The 19682-nt window shown below is 34.9% G+C and overlaps 1 protein-coding gene across 1 annotated transcript in view; it reads right to left on the bottom strand.

Moving 5' to 3' along the window:
• The window catches only part of LOC121416073 (arrestin domain-containing protein 3-like), a 29155-nt gene extending 10674 nt beyond the window's left edge, over positions 1 to 18481 (bottom strand). Inside the window, exons 1-2 of the mRNA XM_041609524.1 lie at positions 18307 to 18481; positions 14390 to 15131 (exon numbers count right to left, since the gene is read on the bottom strand). Coding sequence (XP_041465458.1) covers positions 14390 to 14507 — 118 coding nt within the window. The 5' untranslated portion in view covers positions 14508 to 15131; positions 18307 to 18481. The remainder of the gene's footprint in view (positions 1 to 14389; positions 15132 to 18306) is intronic.
• Positions 18482 to 19682: the final 1201 nt, after the last annotated feature.

Below are 19682 nucleotides of genomic sequence, written 5' to 3'. Positions count from 1 at the left end.
TTGATATCTTTTCGAAACTTGTCTAGCGTGTGATATCTAACGATGAAATAGATGGATTTCTAGTTATTTTCATCAGGTTCAACCTTACTCCAAGATGTCAAATGCAATCAAGATTAGGCAACATTCATCAACAGAAATGAAAGCGAATGGAGATTAGCATTTCAGTAGGTACTTCTAATTGCATATTACGTGCTTTAACGCCATCAGAGAGGATAAAATAATGAATCATTTTAAAGCTGTATTCTAATTTAATAAATCTGGCGGCTAGCAATGTTGTATAATCGCATAAGCTTGAACGAATACCGACATTTTGTTCAATTTTGTCACAGCTGGAATTCCAAATGCTTTAACAAAGGCCCCGGACTCAGGGCTGGACGCGTTGGATCCCGGGGGGTTAAGAATCTACGAGCGTGGCCATCTCTGTCTTAGATCCTCTGCCCAGCATGATATGTATTAGGTCACCATGAGGTAAGAGTTATCTATTTCAAGCGTGCCATGCATAACAGAGGCTTTTGAGGATTTGAGAAAAGGTGATCATCTTGTCATTCAATGAATTTAAAGGAGCTGTACACATCACTTAAAAATCGTGTTATTCGTTGTTTATAATTTCCAAGCGGTAGGTGAACTGTCATGCAACCACCTTCTTCCAGCATTTTTTAAAGCATAGTTTGATGATAAAAAAATTGGAGCAACTTTTTAAACATTTGGAATGTATGCTTCCACAGAAGATTTCCAGATTTAATATTAAACCTAACGTTAGTCATCTTGATATTTGTTGAGGATTCTCTGAATATATGAAAAAAGTTGCTAAATACGTAGTGCGATAGAAGAGGGAATGAAGTATTTGTTCATTACTCTCCATTTTGATGTGAACTTCGCCACCAAGGGGATATAGTTCAATTCATAGTCGAAACCCAATAATTTTAAAACCCCTTCTTACTTTGTCTTTGTAATACACAGTACATATACAAGATACCAACATATTTTTCTAACTATCTAGAGTAGATGTAGAACTAGTTTATTACAAAAGCGCATCTCGTATTTATCAATAAATGTATATCACAGTTTAAACATTATTATGGCATGATTCTTTCTTAAAATGTTATGTTGACGCTCATTAACGGATATAAACTTGCAATCATGGCGGGCTAGAAAAGTTTCCTAAATCTATGGTAGATGTAGAATGACCGTTTCATGTTCGATACTCATATTATATCCAATTACAATTAAATTGTTACTAAATAGGATAGATAGACTTTCCCCAATAAACATTTCATAAAGTAAGTAAAAATAATTGAGCTGAAGGGTCTATTTCAAGATGGCGCCAGAATCCACACATAATAGTTCCATCGCTGTCACATCGGTCAAATATATCTATTCATGGATATATGACTACATTATAGACTTCAAACTGTCAATTTTCTACGCAGGTGTATGCAGGCATTGTCAGTTTCCCTCCCCGGGCTATATTTTTCAAAAGGCATCCATTAGCATTTCCTGCTTGTGGTGGCGTCTACACTAGCAACGATATCATGGTTATCAGCACACGATTATAGTCTTTCTCGGACAAGTGCAGTGATTTGACGTTGGGTTTGGAATGTGGAAGACTATTTTAAACAAAGGGTTCCGGGGAGGGGGGTGGTGGGAAGAGTCAAATAAAGCACTTACTTATATGATAAATAAAAAGGTAGCACACTAAGTGGGAAATGGCGCCATATTTTTATTTTTTAGTAAAATTCAAATCCCGCGATTTCTAAAAAAAAAAATTAATTCGAGTATCTGGCTGCAAATACTGATTGCGGTAAAATGGAAAGGAGGACACACACAGAGAGAAATCACTTCCAGTTGATATTCATCTTAATATGATCGTATTTGTCCTGAAAATCCGTATCAATAAGAGTTGGATCTTGAAACGGAGAAAAGCCTTTGTTCCCCGCTCATATTACATGTATTGGTATTTATAGGTCTACTGTTCACCTGAGCATTCAAATAGAGCGAATCATAACAAGAAGAGGTGTCTAATTGATTTATTAACGTCTGTCTTTTTAACAGAATATGAAAAAAAAAATGATTTAAACGAACGATTTTGTTTTCTGATTCGAAAATATTATATTGTTCACGTTGAGCAGAGTGATAAGAAGGAGGCAAGCCTGACAGAACATACCAGTCACCTACACTAAGCAACATACAGTTTGGATGTAATAACAATACACACTGAAAAGAGTTGAAGTAGTATATTCATGCATTTTAGCCATAACATTCATAAGTATCTCTCTCGAATCGTCAAGGCAAAGACCATAATTTCAATTCCATTTCTCAAGCGAAAGTTTGAGGATATTGATCAGGAAAGGGGCACAGGCAAGGGTGCATTTTTTTAGCCGGACTCTAGATTGGATAGAGATACTACATCTGGTGAGCAAACATACTCACAATCACGTCGAGAATGAACTAATCTCGATTAGACAAACATCTCGATGAGGAAAGAGCTGATGCAGTGTTGAGAACTGTGTCCTCCGAGTCGAGACCTATACTGATATCAACGTTATCATCACGTTGTATACACGTCCTTCCTGTTTTCGACTGAAGGGTTTAGCTTAGGCAAGTCGTGTTGTTACACGGATGTTTAGAAGTTACTCGAGAGAATGAGCGACTTAAAATTCCATAAATAACGACAATAAAACAACAACATCAGTAACAAAAGTAATGCCACTGTTTTCATCCAGTTCCACAGAACGAACAATGTAATATTTACCTTTAAAGACCTATGTAATTCGATCACCAATTTCACGATAAACGATCCGTTTATTCTAAGTATTGATATAGGCCTAAGTGATTACGTGAAAAGTGTAAACGAAGGTCTGGCGCCTTTTCTGATAATTAGGGAGAGATGGTGGAGAGGGTAGTGGTCAGTCTGCACTCTCATCCCTCGTACATTATCTTTGTGGCTCGTTGATAATGTTCAAGATATTTAAATTACTGTAGGTTCTTTATGATCAATGATATACCAATATCATTAGATGTGTATATTGGCACAGTGTTTTCATATCTACCGCCGATAGCATACATTTCGCTCGCATTACACGCATGAGTGCCAATATTGAGTGAGTTGGAATGCATATGCATGTAAGTGTCATAGAATTTGAATAAAAAAAATGTTCCCTCTCCATTTTCTGTTTCATATTCAAGATCGTCTCTATAAAGTAGCACGGTAACATATCTTGTGTCTTTCCATATTTGTATATTGATGTTTTTCTTTATCATTACATTCTGGTTAACAAACATTTTCAATGTCATTTTTACATTACTTTTTACAAGAGAGACTAATAATCATGAAATCGAAATATCGATTTTGTTTACTAGATCGTTTCGCCCGCTGGACAGTATTTTAGAAGAGAGCACCGTATTTCAAACTTTCTCCTTTATTTCTCATTACGCCACTGCTTGCCATAGTCATTGCCCCTCATCATGAGGCCAGGGACACACATACACTTTCTTTAGATTTCAACCGCAAGACACTCGACTGAATGACGTCACAAAGAGTTCACATCTCTCTGTCTCTCTTTCTTATGATGTCACACGGCGACCTCACCATCGCACACTTCAATAACAGCGGGCTTCATCTGAATTTTATCAAGATTATGTCCAAGAAAGAGATAAATAATAAATGCACAATAATTTTCGTTGCCTTCTGGGAATATCAAAATATCTTATTCATTATACTCCCCTGTACGTCCTGAACTATCTTAAATCTTTCTGAATATATATATCTGCAGAGACGACAATTAACAGAAATAATATTATAAATTCCTGTATATCGGATGCTGCAAAGCAAGTACAAGATCAACTTTTAAACGGATGAAGAAATTAGAATGTATGTATGAAATGCATAAAGGGGATATGTCAAGAACACAGCCTTTGATTTTACCCTAAAGCAAGAGTTGAAATTGTTTTATTTTACACGAAAACAAATGTGGAATTATGTAGAGATGTGCGATGATAGTAGTGATAAAATGGCCCTTATTCAAGTGATTGACCAAGAGCGCACACGTTACTCGGTAGTTATTTTTTTTTTCTAATTCACAATTTTGTACCGTGTTAGTAAATAATTTTCCTATCTGATGTATAATGTTTATTAAGTGACAGTGTAGATGTGAGCTGTGTCTTGTATGCCTTAGGGGTGGGTGAGATCAGAAGAAGATTCATATTATAACCTTTTTTGCCGGTGTTGGGTGTGAAATACTAACCCCCTTTACATAGCTCTTTCACCGACACCGATCATTAGCATAGATGAAAACAGGTGCACTGTGTACGCCGACGCTAATGAAACATGCAGGGTCTGTCACAGAAAAATCCCAAGAGATAGGAGAGGAAGATTTAGGAGAGTTACACACTGAAAGAGAGAGAAAAAAATGAGTGAGTGAGAGGGAGGGAGAGAAGAGAAAGGATAAAGTTAAAGAAAGAAAGAAAGGGGGAGGGGGTGGGAGAGAGAAAGGAGGGGATGGAGAGAAATTGTGTGTGTGAGTGTGTGAGGGTGGGTGTGTTGTGAGGTGAATGATAGAAAGATAGTGTAAGTGAGAAGGAGGGGGAGAGAGGTGCATGGATTGCATTTACCCCCCCCAAAAAAAAAAACAATAATAATGATAATAAAATAAAAATAAAGGGATCAAGACAGGTGAGGAACAAGGAAATTTGGGAGTTAAAATAAGGAAGATGGAGACACGGGGCAAGAGAAAGGAATGGAATAATTAGAAATTTGCGTTTGTGCACAAGATATTCATATAGCTCTTGGTGACGCTTAACAAGAGAATGAACAGAAGCGGGATAGCGTTGATACCAATAGCAGTCGGACATTCATTGAATGTATGTAATGCATATCCACTGCATTTATGGAAGTATAATCGTAAAAAAAACAATTCAATCATGTATTGTAATTATATACACAGCATAAAGGAAAATATCGAGCATGTGCTATAATAGGATGAAAGTTCTTCACCTTAGCTATCAATCAAGAATAACAAAACAGAAACTCCTGCATGCTAATGTTATAACAAAATGTGAGATACGTTTTCCAGGCATACCAGCATGTACATCCATGTGCTAATGTCATGGAAGTTTGAGATGAATTTAAGTACAATAACACTCACTCCTCACTGAACATGATTGTGACATATATCCATGCACCGAGTTTGCTGGTGGCTGGAGTTTAGTCAGTCAGATGAAACATTTTATTCTTCTTCTTCCTCTTTTTCTTTTTTCTTTTAGTATTGTATTTCTTGAAGGATACCATAATGCATTGCACCATGGAAATGATAAAGTGCAGTATAAGAAATATGCGAGTACTCGGGTATTCGGGTAATATAGAGTGCATGCATGGAGAGACAAAAGCGAGAAGAAAAAGTCAAAATGAAAGATAGTGAGAGAATGAGACGGTTGGATGAAAAGTTAAAACGGGGAGATGGGGGTGGGGCGAGGGAGAATCTGAACAGCCAATGTTCTATACAATGGTATGAGAAAAGGCAGAAAATGTATTGCTAGACATGACCAATTTATGACTACATTGTTGTAAAATTTATCCTTAAAATAACAAAGTTCCTGCAGCAGAGTCTCGAAAACATCTGTAATCTTACCACATTGCGTAATCTTACATTATATCATGTACAAATTTCCTTTAATAAAACACCCTTTCCCCCCTTTCGGAAGTACAGACTTGTTTCATATGAAAACAAATTGAAAAGGGACCAAAAGGACGAGATCTGTGTAATTTTGTTTGTGTTTGACTATGTGAGATGACGAGGGTGTATATTTGTGTGCTTAATTTGAGCACGTACACATGAAATATAAAGCTATTTTTATGATCAACATGGGACGTGACATTTCAACAAATGGAGGAAATACAAAGAGGTACGCCGGCAGCAGTCGTACTCTGTCTCAATCATTCTAATATTAAAAATATTAATATTTCGATTTCGACCAAAATGAGATCTGTGTATAGAGGAATATCATATCGTTATAATCATTTTACGATATTAGTCGCTTGTAGCATTAGTAGAAGTCGTCGTAGTGGAAGTAGTCGTAGTATAAGTAGTCAATAGTGGTAGTAGAAGTAGTACAGTAACAGCAGTGGTGGTGGTGGTGGTAGTAGCAGTAGTTGTAGTAGTGGAAGTAGTAGTAGTAGTAGTAGTAGTAAGTAGTATAAACAATAGTAGTAGTAGTAATAGTAGTAGTAGTAGTACTAGAAGTGGTGGTAGTAGTAGTAGAAGTAACAACAGTGATAGTAGTAGCAGTTATAGTAGTAGTAGTAGTGGTAGTAGTAATAGTAGTAGTAGTATAGTAGTAGTAGTAGTTCTTGTTGTTGTTGTTGTAGCAGTAGCACCAGCGGAGCGCCGCAGCAGCAGTAAAAGTACACTGTTAGAAAAAACAGAAGATTTTACATGAGAAAAATACCCCTCCCCCAAATTTTATAGAAATAAATAACCAAATCATTCTGTAATTTTTTTATAACAGAAAAGATTTTCTACAATTTTACAGAACAGATCTGATTTCAAAAAAGAGGAATAAGTTTTATTACAATAAATTTGTGAGGTTACATACACCAAATATCAATTTTTTTTTTATTTTTACACAAATTCATATAAAATTTACACTGTGTAATAAAATTACAGGTGTTCTCGAGACTCTGATGCAGGATTTTGTTTTTTTATTTAAAATTATTCTAACAGTGATAGTGTACTTTTTCAAATTCGAAACTCTAAATTTTGAACTCATAGTTAATCAATAAACAAGATAACCCACAAAATAAACTCGAAAGGAGCCCCCAAAGCAGCCATCCATAGTATTCAGACAGCAGTAAACAACTTCCATGATAATAATCCTTCTCGGATGATGTTAAAAACCTAACTTGCCTGCAGCAGAACAAGATTCGTTAGACTATCAAGATTTTGCTTGCAATATCATCCTTCTCTTCACTATCCATTTTGCCTCCTTCGTCTACCTTTCCAAGCTCTTTGATTCATTGGCTGTCAGGGTATGATTACTGAAAGCTTTTCACCCTGATTAATCCGACATCGGCAACTATTAATCCTCTCTTGAGTCGGCATGAATATGAAGGCATTGGATGACGCCAACAGATTAATTAAATCCCTGCGATGTCTGAATCTCAAGTCTATTCTCCTAATGTCTTAAGAAATATCATTCTCCATTTCCTTATTCATACATTTTAAAGGTACAATGGTATATCATTTATAGAAATTCATATTAAAAAATCAGTATTATAAAATAACGCCATTTTAACAATTAGAATCGCTCATCCAACAGATAAAACAAACAAATTTTCTTAGTTTCTTCATAATTAATTTGCATGCGAGATGTACTAATATAATAACAGTTTCGGCATTAGGTGAAATACTCTAGTGTATTCATGAAAACAAAATCTCATAAAAAATTGTGATGCATGGATAGCAATCGTTTTCAAATCTATACAATAATCAAGATAATAGTGAAAATTTCATCTAAATGCGACTAAAAACACTATATATGCTTCAAACCCTAAATATATAATTAATTAGTTAATTGAATATCCTATTATGATATAATTGAATGTCTTTAAAGTGGATTAAAATAATTTCTCCTTTTCCCGTTTATATCATGGTAACACTACTTCTGATGATCTGGCATGCAGTAATCCGTTAATATCTAATCACGCATATACCTCCTCCATGGCCGTTTTCATTTTTTCGAAGCCGTCATGGGTTTTGAAGAATTCACTGAACTTGTTAAATGAACCTTGCACGAGGTACACCCTACCTATCCCAAACGTACCTAATCATCATATGGCTGAATTCATTTTATGCGTGGTCACAATTTCCTTCCTTCTCCTCGTTTAATCTCTCTTCATTTTGTTATCTCTCTCTCTCCTTGTTTATCATTAGGGCCTATGTCATTTAATCACTCTTCATTATGACTTCTCCTTTCTCCCTGTATTTTGCTTCATCCTCTCCCTTTGTTCATGATTTTCAAGCCCTTTACTTAGGCCTATTGCTATTCTCCTTTCTATACATTCATATTTTTTTTTCGTATTTTAAAGGCTCTTTTATTACTAATGAAAATGAGGCCTATTCATCAACACTTCTATACATGAACAAAGAAACATAAATAATGCAAACTTTCCACCTAGACTGGTTCACTAGTTTTATTCATCGATGTCATCCCAATAAAACTTCCATTTACTCTGTAATATTCTTCCATTTTTTTTTTGGTTTCTGCAGTCCACTTTCCGTCTCTCATAGCAACGAAGCAGTCGATTTATTTTCAGAACTATGAGAGCAGCGGTAGGTCATTCTCTTTCAGCCTGAAGCTCTGGGGTCATTACATTTGCATTTTCTGTCTGTCCATATTTTCACACCGGATGAGCCTAAGGGGGGTCATAAGACTAAGATAAGTTAATCGTCTGTATTAACTCACCTTTTGCCGTATAACGGATATTACTTCGGAGTGGTCTTTCCACTTTTCTTTGCATTGTCGTTGAATGAATAATAATGAATGTGAATAATCAACTATTAATCTATATAATAAATTGAAGGTCTATAACATTTGAATATCAACCCAATACGCATGACTAAATACAATATATAAATTGAATCTATAAATACACACACACACACCCTAACACACACACACACATATATATATATATAGATATATATATATATATATATATATATATATATACATATACATATACATATATACGTAATATGTATCTGTTCTAATACAACAGGCATGATGTTGAAATAAACTGTAAATGGCCACTTGCACTTACTGATGATCATGCATTGGATAGATACTAGCAATCAGAAAATATTTCATCACTTAAGAACTTCGATGATTTAAATCGTAATAGAAAATTTGACTAGAATAATGTTACACAATTATCGAAATTAGAATTTCATCTTATTTTTCCCATACGCATTATGGTAGATCACGTCTTGGCAAATCATCCCCTCCCTGTAAAAAACTAGGTGAAAAAAGAGAAAAGCAAAAAGACTTTGAAGAGAAGTCGACCTGTTCGGGGAGATTGACTTGTTTACATCGGATCGAAGAGAACGTGACGTCATGCATAGCTCAAAGGGACACTTCAACTATAGCATTGAGTTTTCCTGAATTCTTCCGTGTAATATGCAGGGCATCCCAAAACGATTTCCTGATAATGAATAGGGAAATGAATGTCAGTCTCTCCAACCAATCGATTCCTCTTCAAAGTTTAATTTAAAAAACGATGATATAAGATGTTCAATTCAGGCTTTTTTTATCCAATACAAATATGTTTTTAACATTAATATAATTCAGACAATTCGTTTTCACTGAATATTAAAATGTATAATGAATATATCAAAATTAGATTTAAACGCCAGACTCCTCAGGAGATTAATAAGCACTTACATCAGAAAGCATTATTACATGTTTGCATAATTATTTCAGATTTGTTTTTTTTCAAAACCACATCCTCACTTGTACCATGTAACGACATAAAACTGATATCTTGGAGCATTTCGTTTAATGCCATTGATCGATGAACAGACATACTCATGCATGCATCGTTTGGATTAAGCAGGTGAGTAAGTAAGTAAGCAGATTAGTAAGTAAAAAAGTGTAAGGGCGAGATAAATCGTCAATGATCTAAGGACATCGGAAATTTTCAAAGTGAAAACGACGAGGCGATTCTTATCATGTTCGTTTTGGGAAAATGCAATACAATGCAATACAATATCAGTGTGTGAGCGGGTGAGGGTGTGTTAGAATGTGAGAGTGAGTGGTGAGAGGAGGGGTATAGTGGTGGTTTATATATTTAAACTAGGATGTAGGCATGTATGAGGAGATTGTATCATTTTCTGATTTCAAGGTAGGAGAGAACATTATTCCTTTCCTTCCTGTTTATAACCATGATAACACCATCGTATTAATTAAGCAAAAAGGAAGAAAGAGGTACGATGGGATGAAAAAAAATAATAAAGAGTTGTCTTGCTACTTATAATTCTCGACATACTTTGTCCTTGCAAAGTAATATTACCCGATAGTAGACTCTACATCTTTATTCGCAAAATCCGTTTTAATTCCTTTCTCCACTGCTTTCCATCTTTATACCCATTTATTGTCATAGTAACCAAGATGTATAGCTCATTGGTGGACACGCATCATGTCTGTTGAGTTGAAAGATTAAATGCCTTCAGCTAGCTTACCTGGGTTAGTGATATTCCACAAATCTAAATCAGGAATAGATAGTATCCCATAAAATGTGGGGGATATGGGAAGGAAATGCTTTATTATCTTTGTATTGTGATGATTAAGCCTCAGATGATTTTTTGAAATTATCTCTATTTTTGTCATCATTTGTATCATCATCATCATTATTACCAATGTCATTATTGCTATTGTTTTTATTTTCACCATCGTTATCTTTGATAATGATAAAACGGAAAAAAATGATAGCGTTATTATGATTTCTACTATTAATATTGTGAACATCTGGTTTTTTTTTTATTATAATGGTAATCACCATCGTTAGTATTGTAATTATTCTAATAAATTTCAATTTCTTTTTCTGATTGTTTTTCTTGTCATTTGGTTTCCTATCAATGCCATAATTTGTTTTTTTAATTGTCATCGTTGGTATGATTGCATCTTGAAAGGGCAGGGCAAGCGCAACTAGTTTGGAACTAGGCTGAAGATAGTGGTTTGTTTTGGTGAGATGTTTGTAATGCCAATTTAGACAATAATTATCACAACTAACTTAATTTTGAAATTGTATTCTTTTTCACATTGAAATAATGCAAAGGATAAGATATAAAGACGAAAATATATTGGTAATAGTATCATTATGTGAGGAGAAGGGAGAATTTTTTAAATGAAGTCAATGGCGACAATAGTTAAATATGACAAATCGCCACTCAAACCAATAGAAGAAGAAGTTAATATCATCGTTATTGCAGTTGTAATGTGCTTATTAGTGCTTTTTAGCGAAGGTATTTCTTGTCTTTTGGTTGTATTATCTATATCAGTTTTAACTGGCGAATTCAGAAGTTTACCAACGTAGTTAAATTGTTTTACATGTAATTTCTTTTTTGGTGTTCTTTGTTTGTTTAACAGTTTTTCAATTTTAAGGTTTTTTTTGTCCTGATGGCCGCCCCCCAAAAAAACATATACAACTTTTTGCATCAGACGGTATGGTAAGCGCTGATATTGCAGTTTCTTAAAATTTTTGACGCTTTTAACTCGTATTCGCCCAAAACCTGAACTTTTCTTCCTGTTTTTTTTTTCTTACAATGAAAGAAGTGCCCTATAGGCGTGCGCCCCTTTGCCCATAGAAACTCAACTGATCATCGTCTTCTGCTCTGATCTTGTGTTGTGTATTGAAACGTTCCTTTTTCATTGATTGCTCATCACAGAATATGGGGTATGGATGTCATCACGCAAAAAGCAGCTACACTGAATTATTTTGACAAGGAACTGCATATGATATTATCAAATATGCAAGGGATTTTGCGATTGGCGAGGGTGCCCGATGCACTCATGAATTCAGAACCATGATACTTGCCGTTAAGACCCGCTGAATTGCAAATATGACATTTAAACGGGTCCGAAAGCAAGATCCTTTGACGCCCCGGGAATACATGCCAAAACCGCGCGCTTCTCCGTTCATAATTTATCGTCTGCATTGTTTGAAATGAAATAAAAGAGACAAGTGAAATATAATTCATATTTTAGAATTTCTAGAGGCTCTTTGGTGTTTCCAGTGAACATCTGAAGCAATTTAATTGTTTTTGTTTTTGTTTTTAGAAATATTATCAGTTCCGACGGTAGGGTGGAGAGGGTGAAATGAATAGAGCTATTGTATCTCATACATGGTATTCCTACCGACAGATATACAAATAAGAAAGAATAAAAGTATAAAGTAATTATGAAATGAAATAATCCAACACAAGAAGAAAAATTGCGGTAACAGAGCATCGCATACACCTCTCAATATACATGAACTGTGAACTGCTAAAATTCTCCCGGACCAATATTATAATTACGACAAAAACAATACTGATAATTAATGATTTTAATACTATCAATTCCACTTCTAATATTACTCCTACAAATCCTGCTACTTCTACTATTGCTATAGCTATACTACTACAACTACTAGGCCCTATTACTTCTACTACTTCTACTTCTATTAGTACTAGTACTAGTACTACTACTACTACTACTACTACTACTACTACTACTACTACTACTACTACCACTTCTATACTACTACTCTTCTTCTACTACTACTACTACTACTACTACTACTACTACTACTACTACTACTACTACTACTACTACTACTACTACTTCTACTGCTGCTGCTGCTGCTGCTACTACTACTACTACTACTACTACTACTATACTACTACTAATCCTACCACTACTACTACTACTAATAATAATACCATCACTTCTATACTACTACTAATTCTACTACTACTACTACTACTACTACTACTACTACTACTACTACTACTACTACTACTACTACTACTACTACTACTTCTACTGCTGCTGCTGCTGCTGCTACTACTACTACTACTACTACTACTACTACTACCACTACTATACTACTACTAATTCTACCACCACTACTACTACTACTACTACTACTACTACTGCTGCTGCTGCTGCTGCTACTACTACTACTACTACCATTACTACTACTACCACTACTATACTACTACTAATTCTACCACTACTATACTAATTCTACCACTACTACCACTACTACTACTACTACTACTACTACTACTACTACTACTACCACTACTATACTATATTACTTCGGCTCTATATACACCAAAATACCAAAATGGCTCAGATAAAAACAAAATCGTAAAGTTAGTCTTCATATGGCAGTGAATATAGTAGTCTGTCATTTAAAAACAATACCAGTCGTTCTAACAAATCGCATTCATTCAACATCCTTAAATTGTACTATTCCATACGGCAACCCCCATGTAATGAATACTACTTCTGTGTTAGCGTGTATGGAGTCCTTTTTTAGAAATGAGCAATGCTCGTACTCTTCGTATGTCTAACAGTTCTACCATCAATTTTAATCATGTTAATGAGCGCAATGAAAATACTGTTTTGAATCAATCATGCTGAGGTTGATAAAACTTTGTTTGCTTATTTCAAATCTGAGGGGATAAAATGAAATATGTATATCAAGAGTTGCCCTTTCCAAATCCAATTCTTTTTCTCAAAAGTGATGTTCTACTCCACAGGATATCATATGATTCTTACTATTGATCATAAACACTGATCGATGCAATCAATCGTTAAAAATAAGTCTCTAAGCTCTATAAGGGACCTAGAACACTATTGTCACCTTCCGAGGGTTGTGTCACGCGAGGATTGATAAAATTTAGTAATAAAAATTGTCGGGATGAAATGTACTTTGATAAAGTACAATACAGTATAGCGAAAGGTTGAAATAGACAGCTAAATAAAACCCCATTTCGCCCACGTTTTTCATATCATAATAGTTTAATGAAACAGCGAAAGATCACATTGTTCAATGATGATCTTGGACCAATCATATAACGAGTCGCTACTAAACCCAACATCGTAATTGCAACACGTTGAATCAGACCAATTTTGGATATGTCTTTTTTAAGTTGCCTTTTATTGTTTTCATTATATTCTTGAACGGGATGATACATCTCATAAACATGTCATAGACTTCTTAAAACAAGACAAAACTGGGACCTTTGCCCCCTTCCTCTCCTTCACATCGTCATTAACTATTCTATCATCGCCACTATTCAATAACATTTGATAATGATCAAAAGTTGATGAGGGATCACAATTAAATTCTTGCTAATCCCTCCTCGGCTGTTTTGTCCTACGTGTCTCAGTATATCGCGAATTCAAATTAACTGGGGACCATCCGTTTTAGACGCACCTTATGATAATAACTCGGTCTTACAATAATATTGTTTCTGTCACCTTCCATCATTAACTGATGAAAAGTAAACGATGAAGCCGTGATGGGATAATTAAAGCGGCAGTGAGAGGCCCCCTCTTTCTGTTCTGTAATTCCGATGTATTAGGATTGAATGGACGACGAATAATTCATGCTCTATTAAGCGGGTATGTTGTAAAGTAATACTGATATGGGGAAGAGATAGAAATGGTAGAAAACAGTTGCATCTGGCTGGAATTTAGCACTGTCTAAATTTCTTAATCAAAATAATGACAATTATTTTTTTGTCATTTACATTCAATCAAAATCAGTTCACAAAAGGGAACATCAGACAAAATCTATGACAAAACTGACTCGATGGAGACTGGATAGGTTCGCACTTACCTCGTAGAAATTTGGTATCTTGTAAATCGACTTGAACGTATCCTGTAATGAGATCCCCGGCTGAGTACACGGCATGTTGCCGATCAAAATGTATCTGAAATGCAACTAGTTTCCCCATGGTGCAGTTCTCTTACGTCCCTGTATGCTATATCACAATGTGTATTGGAGGGAAACGTGACGAAAGGTAAAATGATGTTGACTTCTGTGTCGTCTGGAAGTTATCTACTAAAGATATCGAAGTTGTGTTTCGCTTAATGGGATGGGTACGCTTATACTGGTGTGTGCGAAGAATACAATCTCTCTGTGGTAAAAGGCATCGGGTGATCTCGTAACATATTCATGTAGCAATTCCTGTATGTCTCTGATGGTTGCCTTTAATAGAGCACACTCTACCAAAACACTTTCACGTCTCTCTTTAGGGTCGACTTATTCTCAATGTTTGTACTTTTCCTGCGTCAGTGTATGTATCCCCGCAGCTCTATCTCATTTTCTACCCCCGATACCCCTTACTCTGGTTTTGTATTCCTTGTTTGTCTCGGTTTAGATACACTGCGATGGCGACCTAGTTTTCGTGCAGATCGGAATTCATTTAATGATTGATATTTCCAAAGTTTGTTGAGCTAGCAAGCTGTGAGTGGGTAGCCCGTTGACGAGAATCAGCTAGAGATTTCTCCCACTCTGACATTAAATTTATCTAACAGATTTCCGAGGTCAGCAAGTTACACACCAGAAGCAGAATTCCCTGTAAAACATTAAAAATAGAAGAGTGTTAGAGATGTAGATGAAAAATAGTACACACGACAATTTATAAATGGAAAGTATAGGGTGTATAAAAAAACACTCATTTACGTTTTGTGAAAGCCATTATGAATTACAGTGGTTTTTTTACTTCAAGCGTTTAACAAATTTGCTGGACAGGTCCCCAGAAAAAGATAAGGAACCGAAAAGAGAATTCCCACTTCAAAACTAAAAATCACTCTTTTATCATGTTTATTTGAAAAGCAAATAAAAAGAAAAAATATACATACAGTAATATTCAATTACATAATTATATTCATGGAATCGCTTTATGTTACACGGCCTATGGATAGACATAACGTACAAATGAAAAGGGTCTACAGAAAGTGCATTAGTCTCGCTTATTTCAACATGACTCCACCTGCATGCATTTACGGCAGTTTAATGAACCGAGATCATTGCCAAATAATCAAGTCTAAGCGAATTAATTAAAGGGAATTGGATATACAGTGACGATGAAGGTGATCCATTGATACATGTGCTAGCGTATAGGAATTACCCTTTCAAACAGCCTGGGTATAACCATGAACTTTGCACGTTTCAATAGTGAAAATCACTGTCGTTATCAGTGTAAAGACGTTTGATATTATTTTAGCACTTTGATTTGTTAAATTTCTTTAAATTTTCTGTTCGCGTCAAAATCGCGATGTTATAAAATGCAATGAAATTATAATTAACAATATGTTCCGTACAAAAACCCTGTCATGCCAAAAAGATTACCGTCTTACTAGCTTTTCTGTAAATCCCCTCTACAGGTACTTGTACAGGTTCCACGAAATTTGCTCCGGTGGAAATGCCACAATACTGAAATGACCAACTTCAACCCTGGATCTAACTCTATAACCTATTGTAAACCTGGCCCTAAACCTACTAAAATAAAACCCTATCTCATCCCTAAGACTATCTCTTTATCTAGACCAAATATAGCCAGGAGCAATTGTCGCCGGAGTAAACGTCGTGTCGACACTTGTACATAATATACATTCAACCATTTCCCCTAAGAATGTACAGGAAATATATTAGTGTTTGTTTATCTTTGGGTATTTATATCTTTTTGCCAAAATATTTTAACATCTTTTGCACATAATTATAAAATAATAATAATAATAACAATAATAATTATGATACTATATACTAGAAATAAAGAGAATCGCAGTATCCTAATTTCAGTCTAATGGTTACAAAAAGGAAAAAGATGTGCCAGCTAAGGCGGAGAGAAAAAAATATCAGAATCACCCCCAATAAAAAAAAGAAAGCAATGTACATCCACTTTGGCCTACATTTTGTAAGTAGCCATGCAAATGATAATGACGTTATCAGATGGATGAGTTATTCATTGAGCTTTAACATCTGTGATACGAGACTGGAGGGAGCAGAAAATCTCTAGATGGAACGAAACCATCAATCAGAATGATAATGGACGAAGTCTTTAATACTCCTTAATGGCCTGGAATTGGGTGAGATCTTTGACCCCCTTCTCACCAATTAGAAACATTTATCATCTTCCATTATTTGGTGAACTGCACAGAGAAATCTAGGTTGCCTGTGGTTAATGGTAGGCGATATATCTTTAAATAAGTATTATCGCATAAGATGTAATGAGTTGTTGATTGCCTATATAGATTTGTTATGCTTAAAAAGACATTCGAACGAAGGAGGGGTTATTTACTTCACGTAAATCCGTTAAATATCTGATCTCGGACTACACAGATGCCCTTTATGGGTTTGTTATATTGTGATCAAGAAATATGCAAAGTAATACAAACGCAAACTTTACATAGTATATGTGTATAAATTTATAGAAAGTTTCTCTTTTAATCGCCAAAATCATGTGACAGTAAAAAATGCTTCCAATACACGTTTAACGTAAATACTAGATTCAACGTCTAATACTGATCGATAATACTTCAACAGTTGTATTAGTTTTGTAACCAATGGAAATATCGTTTCAGCGCGTATTTATTTGCTTTAAAAGTGATATTTCCCTCTCATTTCCTACCACCTCGTTTGACGTGGTAATACATTATTCATTCTTCCTTGGCCCTAATCAAACTAGAATGGTGTGGTTGGTTGTATAGAGCATTTTCAACACCTGCTAAGTATTTGACATGAATAGGTAAATCGTATCTTTCATATTTTCATCATTCTTTATTATGACGGGTGATCAATAGTTTTGCGATATAAATATACTTCTCGCAGTTACAAACATGATCACAGTCATATTAAAAAAAAGGAAATAAAAAGCCATCAATATCTGTCAAAATATGTGTTTCCAAATATCTTAAATATCTGTTTGATACTTTTTCTTTCATCATACCATTATGTTATGAATGCTATATGAAGATCTGGATGATGTACTTTAAATGAATGATTTATAAATATGGTCTCCGAAATTTATTTCAAAGTTCACCCCTTGAATGTACTTTTTGACCATTTCCATTCATCATATCCACGAAACTAACTGTCAAGGCTCACATCAGAGAGAAAGAGAGAGAGAGAGAGAGAGAGAGAGAAAGAGAGAGAGAAATTGGGTGAGCCACTCCTTTTAACTAATATCAGCCTATATATACAGAAAAACTCTTTACTTTTTAATATGCTACTTTTTGATATTTTCAAATATGTTTTTAAAATGAAAAGGTTATAGCCCAGATACCACTCGTCCCCTAGTAGGTAATCATTTTCGTGGCAATGATTGAGAATGAAATAGAAGTCTGGTTATCAAACAGCGTTAATTCTTCTTTTTCTCTTTCAATGATTTTTTTATTATTCATAACTTCATATACATATAACAAACATAACCATTATACATTATACATATTATAAACAGCGTTAATTCTGCAATAAGAAAGGCGTTGATCCACAAATGATAATAAATACATGTACATCAATCGAATAATAATCACCATAAAAAGCAAGCTAAGAAATAGTAAACCTTTTGCGGATTTATGAAATTCCATCAGATATTGGCTGAATGATACACCATTGACTTGCTACTATGCATCAATGCACTTCAAACCATTCACCCCCTGGGAAAGCATTAGAACGCTGAAGCTGAAATATCCCCCACTCAAATATACATTACGAACAGTCTGATACAACCTGAACTATCTTATACTTACCCTACTCTCCAATACTCCTACTCTCCGTCCCGTTCAGGAACAACGCAGAAAACCTTTAAGGTCTATTGCCCTTCCTTCACTTTCAGCGTGTTATAAGCGGTGTGTATATTTTCACTCTCCGTACATATGTGGGTGTGTGTTTATGCGTGCGTGATGATGAAGTGTAAGCGTTCGTGTAAAGATGCATTATCAAAAGAGCGGGAATTCGTATTGATGTGCATGAGCGCACGTACTCAAGGCACTGGAGATATGTAGTACGTGTGTTTATATGTTGTTCGGCTACGGGCGCGGCGCCAGCGGTTTTAACATGTCATTTGCGTCTCCATAAGATATGAACTCATTATATATCACTAGTCTTGCTCGAGACAAGGGTTAAGCCATATGAAATTGGTGTAGAGTTTATGAAAAAGGATACTGGGGCAGGGTAATCTTTTTATGATTCTCTTTTTTGGGGGGTTATCATAATGAATATCCATCCTTCTCTTATTACAATTACTGATAGGCCTACTATTATGATCAATCTTGAAACTTTGAAACTTGTTTTGATGTAACCATGATAACGCTGCGGCAGCACAGAATGTTGAATATGACAAATAATACGACCAATTAGAACAAAAAAGACCCCCACCTGCCTTATAGGAGTCCATAAAGTCCATTTGATATTTCTAGGAAAGTGCATCTCCATGTCAAACATAGTTCTATGTAAGAACCCATTCAATAAACTAGTAAGAACCCATTCAATCAATCCTTTGTGACATGTATGAGTTTTCAGAATTACACATCTTTCCTCGGCAATAAATTGATTTGCAAGCCAGTTTTCTCGATGGTTTGTCTGTTCAATTTAACATAAGTTGAGCTCTGGACATCGTAGCTCGATTCATTTCGTCATATAAATATCCGAGTAAATTTCCATTAAGGGAAAGTCTACCCTAATGTTGAGTTGGCTTTTGATAAAAGGATTGAACGGGGAAGTGATTTTCCAAAAGCTGAATTGAAGGTACATATACTGGATTTTATTTTTATGAATTATTCTTGGAAAAATGTTGCCGCACATAGAAGTCCAGTTAGAACTAGCATCTTACTCACATTTTTCCTTTTTAAACCAAATCATATTAATATGTAAGGTTTGAGTGTGGATGGCAATTAATTTGTTTTTATAACTTACATGTTATCATGGTATTAGGCATATTTAAGTAAGCCTTATATATTTATTTTATTCATGACATAAATTATAGTTCTATGCTTTTTATTTATTTATATTTCCTTAGATAATCTTAAATACGTTGCAATTTCGTAGCTTAACGAATTTTATAATTGTATGTTTTCATTTTACATATACACAATTTGATTTTGCTTTTCATTTTTCCTTTATCATT

This window comes from Lytechinus variegatus, chromosome 5, assembly GCF_018143015.1.
Source record: "Lytechinus variegatus isolate NC3 chromosome 5, Lvar_3.0, whole genome shotgun sequence".
Classification (NCBI taxonomy): domain Eukaryota; kingdom Metazoa; phylum Echinodermata; class Echinoidea; order Temnopleuroida; family Toxopneustidae; genus Lytechinus; species Lytechinus variegatus.
This window is presented reverse-complemented; position numbering and strand designations above follow the sequence as displayed.